This window comes from Ammodytes marinus (assembly GCF_949987685.1).
Source record: "Ammodytes marinus genome assembly, chromosome: 17".
NCBI classification, from domain to species: Eukaryota; Metazoa; Chordata; class Actinopteri; order Uranoscopiformes; family Ammodytidae; genus Ammodytes; species Ammodytes marinus.
The window spans coordinates 6,549,070-6,558,652 of record NC_137221.1 but is presented as its reverse complement, the minus strand read 5'-3'; the positions used below and the strand labels follow the sequence as shown (position 1 = coordinate 6,558,652).

Below are 9,583 nucleotides of genomic sequence, written 5' to 3'. Positions count from 1 at the left end.
CACACTAGCTGCAAAAGCAAATCTCACAATTCACATGGTACAAAAAACACAAATCAAAAACATTCACTTCGCTTCAACTTTGAACACTGATGCTTAGATGGGACTCGTATATCAGTATGTTTATCTCTGTAACACTATATACAGTCTAGGGGTGTCAACGAATTTACATGGTCGAATCTTGCCTATAGTCGACTAATCGTATTTTTTATTTATTTTTTATCTTTTATCCGACTCATTCAACTATATTGTCGTTTGTGACATTGGCTTCCAGTTTTTTCCACCTCAGACAGAGAGGCTGAAACACCCAATTACAGTTCGTCACTTTGACTGACTTGGCATTAGAATGTATTTTATTGCACTTAAGTCTATTTCATTTACTCACACAAAGGAGATAGATTAAAAGCTCACGAGTAACCATAAAACCGTAAATTACTGTCAGTTTATAAACCCATTACAAATGATGCCTTATAAGCAACAGGATGATGCTGTGGAAGCTATAACAACACATAATAAACTTCAATATGGCACTTTTTTTTAAATCCAAGTTACAAAGTGCGTCATGTACTTTTGATTCCCCCTCAATTTGCAAGTAGACACTTGTCTTTTGCAGCGGGAAAAAACTCAACATACCAAGCGGAAGAGGCCTTTCTAAAGACTTCTCCCCAGCCTCCAGAGCACAGCGCATACTTGGATTTCACATTGTGCATCGAGTTTGTATACCACGTCCTTCATGACAGAAATAGAGAGCCTGTTTTGTCCGTGAAGGTCCAGGTTATGACTCAGCTGTCAATGGACCGTCTGCTCTGAAAACCCCAGCACGGCAGGATGGCATACAATTATTCAAGCTGCATGAGGTACTGTTTAAAAAAATTGGTGTGAAAATAACCCTTTGTCTCAGCCTTGAAGCTATAGTGCGTAAGTTCTGTTGCCCTCATGAGGAATTCTGAGTAATTACAACAACACTGTCAGCGCATCTACGTGAGGCAAGCCTTCGGTGATGGCGCATGGTTTTTATACCAAGTGTTTTATTGGACGCTTCTTGGGAGTTTTCTGAGCTCCTGCGCCAGTGTGGGTGGGCGACACCACTTTGTAAACGCTGCCATACCGAGAAATACAGAGAGAGTTTTGTGGAGCTGATAGGCTTAATCAACTTTGTGTCAACTCGTTTTGCACTGGTTTGAATGTAAACAACATTCATTTATATGAAACAGTTACGCACTATAGCTTTAATCCCCAAGTCTGCCTGAAGCCGAGTAGGGGAAAAAGGATTTTTAGTATGTACAGTAGAGTCAAGTCCACTCATGGAAAATGGCCTTGTGTCACATCCAAGTTGTGACAAATTTGCCGGCATCATCTCTTTGGTATCCTTTGTACTTAGAGCATGAATGTGTTGCGGGATGTTCACTGACTCCTCATGTGCATGATTTCCATTCTGTGTGTTGATAGTTCTCACCAAGTCAGACAGGTCCTTCTCACTAGCGTGTCATGCTTTTAAAGTCTGAGTTGTGGGCACAACACCGTTTATCTAATGTTATAAATGGTGATTTTGTTCACATCCTGGTTTTCTTGACTCACACACACTATATTACCTGCGTTAGGTCCAAGATAATACGCCTGCTATGAGATGAAAGAAGTGGTTATCGGTCGATGCTTGTTGCTTTACAATGTCCGGGCTCATTCTTGATGAAGGAGCATGTTTGGCTTTCACTGTCATTACGCATCAGTAGCTGTGAGTCAGTGCGTTTCCATGGTACAACTGGATTAGATTATCACATATACCGAACTTGCCACTCGAACGGACCGCGTCTCTTATCTGAGTATACATGGCATTTCAAATATTCGATAAATGTCCGATGCACGGCTGTCTCCACTATGCTTGGTGGCGCTGTAGCCCTTTCAACAAGTGGTTATAGAGCAACGTCCGGTTGCCTTCCGGCAACAACCCTACTATTTTTTTACGTCGTCTCCTTCCACTTCCTTGTGAAATCCTCCACAGGGATTCTTGAGCAAGCGCAGAACGAGAACTCCGATATGCGATATCCGATCCCAGTATACATGCAGAGAGAATGCCGACAATGAACGAGTTATCTAGGTGTTCTTATCCGACTTCGCTTGTCCGTTAATGTGCCGATTTGTGTGCAAAGTAGATCGGATAAAGGTGTTTACATGCATTTTACAAGTCCTGTTTAAGTCTTATTCGTTTATTTACCCGATTATGAGTGTGCATGTAAACACACTGAGTGATCTGTGTTTCAATCCCTTGCAACAGCAGCACTCAGGTCACTACAGTATATTCCCAATGTACAGAATCCATTAGGCAACATTTTCAGGGTCTTCCTCCACAGACCTCCCCCCCTCAAAGCTTCAAAACAGCCTCGGACAGGTGGGGGGGGGGGGGGGGCTTGTGGTGTAGTGGTTAGTGGTACTCCCCCCAATAGAGGCTTAGTCCTCAGAAGCAGCGGGTTCAAATCTGGCCCATGGTCGTTCTCTGCATATCATTCTCCTCTCTGCCCCATTTCATCTCTGTCTCTCCAAACTGTCTAATAAAAAGCAGAAAATCCCCCAAAAAATGATCTTAAAAAAAAAAAAAAAAAAGCAAACTCAGGCATCACTGAAGTCCACCTTCGCGTAGACATTCGGGTCTTGAAACATCATCTTCTGGTTCTGATCTGAAAGCAGCTCGTCGGTGACCGTGAGCTCTTCCATCTCCGTGGTGAAGGGGTTGGCGCTCTCGACCATGGAGGAGTCCTTGATGGCGTTGCACGTGAGGACCACGCTGTAGGAGGCGGAGGTGCCGGGCTTGTCCCCTGAGCCTTTCCTCCCGCAGCGGCAGATCTTGTGGAAGGCGGCGCGGAACTTCTGCGACATGGCGTTGTATATGAGCGGGTTGACGGTGCTGTTGAGGTAGACGCACAGCCGGCAGAAGAGCAGGAACCAGCTGTCCAGGTAGGCGCGGTCCAGGAAGGAGTTGACCACCACCAGAGTACGATACGGCATCCACAGGGCGGCGAACAGGATCACTACCACTGCCAGCATCTTGGTCACCTTTAGCCAGGGGGTAAAACAGAGAAATGTGAGATAACAATACCAAAGTAATCTATTGATTTAAGGTGCTCCAAGGAAGTTTTAGTTTGTGTTCATTCTTACACCCCCTTTGGACCAAAAGCGGTAGTGTTTCTACTACACCAGCTGTTGTTCCTGGGTGAGCGTACCCATGACAAAGGCATCAAGAAAAACTATATGAAAATAGCATTCTTTGCACTGATGGTCTCATTCGCTGTTACATGTAATTTATGATCATCAGAGGAAAGATGAGATTGTTTCAGAAATATTTAAAAGTTCCTCATAGCACCTTTAATCAATTGATTGATTGATTTGATAAATATGCCCTCTAGTGGACTGCTTCACTGGTCACCACCAGAGGTCACATTTCTCACTCAATCACTCGATTGGTCGATATACAACAAAAAAATCTGCATTGATGTAACCACATTGTCACAATCACTGAATGTGTCCTCAAGAATTTCTACCTCTCCGTAGTCCGTAGTATGTTTGTGCTTTCATTGAACACACAATCAAACATGTAGCATATTGTGAGGAGATATTCACTGATTTTGACAAAAGGTGATTTTGACAGAGGTATTTTCTAGCATTGCTGACTCCACTGTTATGAAACTTAGCATTTGAAGTCACCGTGTGACTGGATGACTGCACTTATAAGAACAGGGCTATGGGCAATGGCATGTCTCCAGGTTCAGCACCCACAACATTCACACATAGTGGTACAGTGGGAGTCCACTTCTGTCCTCCAAGATGCCGCCTACATTAATGTACAATTTTTAGACCTCTTGGAATAATGATTTATTAGCCAAAAAGGTACATATGTTTCCCAAGCAGTGAAAGGTAGCCCACATACAGTATTTCTTTTTACATGTATTCAAGATTGGAAGGTTTTACTGTGTTCTTTCTTGTTGAAGGTGCATTTTATTAGTTTTGTGGATATGAATGACAAAAATACAAATCAGTGCCCCTATGTCCAGCTTAGCCTATACTGCTCCAGTGACACACTGCTGTACCCCTAAAGGTACAAGAATGCGCCTTAGTTTCTGAGAGTGTGCACCCACCTGTCTGCGCGAGGTCGCGGTGGAGTTTGAGTGACAGGAGTTTTTGCAGCTGCTCTTCTTGTTGTCGGCGTGGTTGTTATTGTGTTGTCCGTTCTTGTTCTTCTTCTTGTCTTTGGGGTCTGAGGGCAGCGGGTTGAGGAACAGGATCCTGGCGATGAGGCCGTACAACACCGCGGACAGCAGCAGCGGAACCACGAAGAAGACGCTGAAGTCGAAAAAGTAAATAGGCAAATAAAACTTCCTCAAGACCCTGTAGCCGCACGTGATGATGGTGACGTTGTCGTACGCCAACTCCTGGATGTCTGACAGGTAGAACCACATGACGCAATACACAGAAGTAAAAGCCCAAACGACCACAATGATCTTTTTCGCTCTCGAAAGTGTGCAGAGAAACTGTGCTTTAATAGGATGGCAAATGGCGATGTATCTTTCAATGGTGAAGGCTGTTATGGAGCAAGACGAGGCGTTGATCCCCAGGTACTGAAAGTAGGTGATTGCCAGGCAACCGTAGTAGCCGAACACCCAAGAGCCAAAGATGCTGTCCGTGATGGTGGGTAAACCGGCCGCCGTGAGCACTATCAAGTCGGCCACCGCCAAACTGACCAGGTAGCAGTTGGTCGGAGTCCTCATGTGTTTGGTGGTGAGCACCACCACGATCACCATGACGTTGCCAACGATTCCAGAAGCGCAAATCACCAGAAGCAGCAGACTGCTTATCACTTTGTACTGGATGCTGTAGTCCGTCCAAACCCCCAAAGTAGTTTGGTTCAGCTCCGGAGCTGTTGTAAAGTTCTCCATTATGTTGTTGTTGTTGTTTTTTTAGCTCAAATATCCTAGAAAAACGAGAGCTTGCGGGTGGTTATATTGCTTCCTTACGCATGCACCGGGAAGGTTTTTACGCGCGAGAACGAGAAATCAATCAGTTCTGTAAGTCTGGTCTCTCGATCAAAAAAAGAAAAAAAGTGAAAATTTAACCCAGCTGTGTGTGTGGCACGTTAAACCATCATAATGTGACAAATAGCGTCTCTGACTCTGCTGTCATTCCGCGCTCGTGTTGTGCGTAAAAAGGCGAAGATGCGTCGCCGTGCGCTCCTCAGAACGAACTGTGCCCGTCAGACAGATGGATTGGTTTTGAGCCTCTGCTCTTGGCACCGACTCTCATTACGCATGCGACATGATGTGAGGGGATAAGTCCATCATTACATGTTCAATAACGGACCTCCCACATCAACAAAGCTGCGCACAAATATAACATCTGCGTCTTCCTGTTACTCTGATATGGAATTAATTTTTTAAATTTTAAATTTTTTCTATTACTTGACAGCAGGCTGTTAGTGCTGCTGCATATAAAGACCATTTAAACGTTCAGGCTGCTTGAAGGACCCTCTCATGCTGTCACTGTCCATGGTTGTATGTCTAGGCGTTTGATCTGCATCAGTTTCTCACTTAAAAGTTAATGCTCTTTTGGAAGATTGTGGAGTAGCCTGTGAGTGTGCAAATTATTTTACAGGACTGTGTTTGGAAAAATAGGCTCAATTTTACAGAATTCTTTTGCTAAAAATAATTTTCATTGTTGTATGGTTGTATTTTTTTGAAGTTAGGGCTGATGGAATCAATGTGAGATCAAGAAAAGAAAGTATTTCCATATACAACACTACCCTATCATTTGTTTTCTCCTATATTCAAGAGGAGTTGAGATTTTTGTGAATTATTAATAAGCGTTGCATGTTATTAACAGTCTTATAAGCTGTAACACCTTCTGTCTATTTTCCACATACACATCAACCCACAGAGTTAAAATAACAGCATGTGCACTTCCTAATAAGTCACCCTTAAACATATCTTACAGCTATCACACTAATGGGTACTTTTGATTGATTGATTGATTTATATTTATTTCGTCCATGGATGTCTTCCAACAAAACTCATTTCAACATTCTCACATGTACAATCCATAAAACCATGATGAAAAGGAGGCAGGGTGAAGAATATCTTATATTTCCTGCCCCCTCAAAAAAAACAAAAAAAAAACACTTAGAGAAACTGGAACAACACTTTTGATTAATTAAAACACTAATTAGAGTTTCAGCCCCTCACTTCCTGCAGTGATATGCCAACACTGCCTGCTGTAGGGGAGAACGGGGTAATTTGTCACACGGGTTGGTTGTCACAATCGTTATATCTCGGAACCAGAAGGCGCTGTCTATGAAATTTTGGTATGTAAATATCCAGAATTGGGATCAGAGGTCACCTACATAGTCTTCCTTGGAGTTAGACTGCTGAATTTGAGGTGAGACGACTGTTTGTGTTTTTCATGTCAAATCGAAAATATTTAGCTCCTCAGTATTTTTCTTCTAGGCTTTTACAGAATGGGTTTATAACAAAACACTTGTTACCCATAAAAAGTGTGAAGGGTAAACTATAGTTTAGATTGTGGTTAGCAAGCTAATTAGTTGTCAGATGGTTGTTGGCATTGATGCTAGCAAGAAATTCAAGTTGGGGTTGGTCGTCAAATTTTTTGGGGGGTTGGTTGTCACATGTTATCTCAAGGCTGCAGCCAGAAAAGGAACCCAATAACGAAAGAAATTGTCAAGCTGTATCCTCACTGACACCCCAGAGAAGGAAAGAATAGAGCAGGAAAAGGCAGCTAGCATGCAAAAGAAAAAAGGGCAACAAAATCAAAACAACCCAGTGCATCCCAAACTAGACCAGCTGCCAAGGCTACAGTAAGTTATGTAGGCCTATTTGTCAACTTGACAATGCAATTAAACTTTCAAATTTAGTTCTACTTTCTTGCCTTCTTTTTAAGATTATTCCCATTAAGATAACATTGTGACAAACAATCCCATAGTGTTTGACAACCGACCCCTTGATGGGGTTGGTTGTCACAATGTGTAAGGGTGTCTTTGATGATTAATTTCTTCTTTATTACAATAAGATAGAAAAAGTGAGGGGTACATATTTCAAGCCAACACCTTAAGCTTCAATTTAATGTAGGAATGACTATTGAAAGATGTTTAGGTGATAAGCAATTCTCACTAGAGTAAAAAGTGTGCCTACTTACCCCGTGCTGAAAGGCTGGCTGACTCAGTTATGTCCTTGTCAATAAGAACAGTCTTATCATTATTATTTTATTATTAATGTTAGTATATTTGTTATGGTTGTTATGCTAGTTTTCGTTTTTCTGTGTGACTGTGTGTTGTATATGTTCATGCATGTAGGCCCATGTATGGATATACAGACATTCTGTGTACAGTTTGTTGATCCTTGTATACCCATCCCAAATAAAAAGAACAGGAAGGAATAACCAAAATATAATCAACCCATCTAATTTTGTTTTTCACTGAATCGGATGCTAATACTGAGGTGTTTATTTTAGTGTTATGAGGTGGAGAAGCTGAAAAAAACAAAAAACAATGCTCAATTGTATGGCCAACATCAAAAGCATTGAAAAACAGATCTGCAATGACCCGTATTAACTGACATGCTGTCCAACAACATGGCAATCAGCAGTTAGTCTGTTCTCTGTAAGGAAAAAAGAAAAAAAATAACATTGCGGAGGTGTCAAACTCTCCTCCACACCAACTGTGCACATTCTCCGGGACCTGACGATCACTGCCAACACTCACTTTCATCACGCCATTGTGCTCAGAGTTCTGGAGTCTCCAACCGTTCATTGCAACAGGTGGACCGGGAGATAGGGAATTACATAATACTCATGCCCCCCCACAATGATTCCCATTATATCTATGAAGAAATAGAGTTTTAGCTCAATTTTTTATGTTCATCATACTTGTCCTTGGTGATTATAACGACGTATTCCATTTAGCTGGCCAATTCAAAGGATTTTTTTGTTTTTTCTGAATTCATTCTAATCTGTCCTTCATTTCGAGTGGAAGTCAAGACTATGAGGTTAACAATGTAGATTTAAGAACTCATTTCGGTGCCAACTGTCGGACTGTTAAATGGCTCAAAATAACACTCTAGCCATCTGTCAGCCTTTTATCGCTTAGAAGTAATACATTTGATTAGATTAAACTTAATCGTTAGTAGAAGTAGCCTACTGAGGCAACCAAATGCAGTTTAGCATCCAAGCAGAAGTTAAAAGAGCAGTTAAGTGCAATGTAAAGTACATATGCTTACAGTTAATATAAAACAAATGTTGTGCCATAGTGCAAATGTAAGACACGATACACCTAATAAACACCTGGAGGTAGGTGTTGAATACAGTTGCACACTAAATATCATATATATTCAGTGGCAGTCACATATACAGTTTAATATAGTGCTATCAGGTGTATCTCCTGTTTAGACAGCCTTTGCTTGATAACATCAAATCATAGCAGCGGTGGCGGAAAGGAAAAAAGGAAAAATCACTCAGAAAAATTAATAAAAGAGTTTTACTGCCACCCAAAGGACACACCAGAACAGCACCCACAATGAGACTGAGAGGAACCTGAAAATTACAATTGAATCTGAATGAACAAGAAATCTGAATATAATAATTACTTTAGGAATACTGAATGAATTAGTGTTGCACATCCATCATTCTAGAGAAATACTGGCTTTCAAAAAAAAACACTTAAAGGTGCACTATGTAATTTTGGGTGTGTCAGAGAAATTATCATTTCCTAATATATATTTTCATAACTAAATAAACAAACTTTCTTCACAGGAATATTGGATCCCTGGAACATTGTTTGAAGTTAGAAAGCTTCCTAAAAAGTTACTGTTTCACTGTTGTTGTTTACAGCATTGGGGCCAACACTTTTGTAAACAAACATATCCTAGTCTTACATTTGGTTCCAGGTGCCTCAAAATCATTTTATCTTGATTTCTGATGCTAGAATTATTCAATACTAAGAATTACATGTTAAGAAAATATGTTTTGAAAACTAACTGCGGAATAAGCAAATGTAAACAAATTACTCTCCCTTGAAACTGCATAGTGCACCTTTAATCCTACAATTCCCATAAGGCAACTTAATAGTGTCTCTCATATGAGACCTTTTCCTGCTTGATCTTTCAAACTGTTGTCCTCATAAATGATAATCTTTTAAATGGTGTGCAGGAGAACATATGGTGTATAATTTAGTTTCTGTCAGATTTATATTCAGAAAGCGGCAAAAAAAGAAAATATGCAGGAATGCAAGGGATTGAGCGCTGCCTCTCCAAGAGTTGCCAGCAGGGGGCACATGTGTGACTCCAGACACTGTGTGTGTGTGTGTGTGTGTGTGTGTGTGTGCGTGTGTGTGTGTGTGTGTGCGTGTGTGTGTGTGTGTGTGTGTGTGTGCGTGCGTGCATGTGCTCTGTGGGATGTTGTCCTTTTGGTGACAAAATGGAAGTCCCCATAACGTAATAATGAGATTTTAGGGTGAAGACTTGGTTTAAGATAAGGGTAGGTTAAGGTTAGGGTTAGTGTAAGGGTTAGGCAAGTAGTCGTTATGTTTAGGGCAAGT

General features: G+C 41.3%; 1 protein-coding gene across 1 annotated transcript; it reads right to left on the bottom strand.

The window, feature by feature from the left end:
* Nucleotides 1-2,601: 2,601 nt before the first annotated feature.
* Nucleotides 2,602-4,922, bottom strand: trhrb (thyrotropin-releasing hormone receptor b; the record flags this gene model as incomplete). Its single annotated transcript, XM_080045181.1, has 2 exons — nt 2,602-3,045; nt 4,125-4,922. The coding sequence occupies 2 exons, from the start codon at nt 4,920-4,922 to the stop codon at nt 2,602-2,604; spliced, it is 1,242 nt and encodes a 413-aa protein (XP_079901307.1).
* Nucleotides 4,923-9,583: the final 4,661 nt, after the last annotated feature.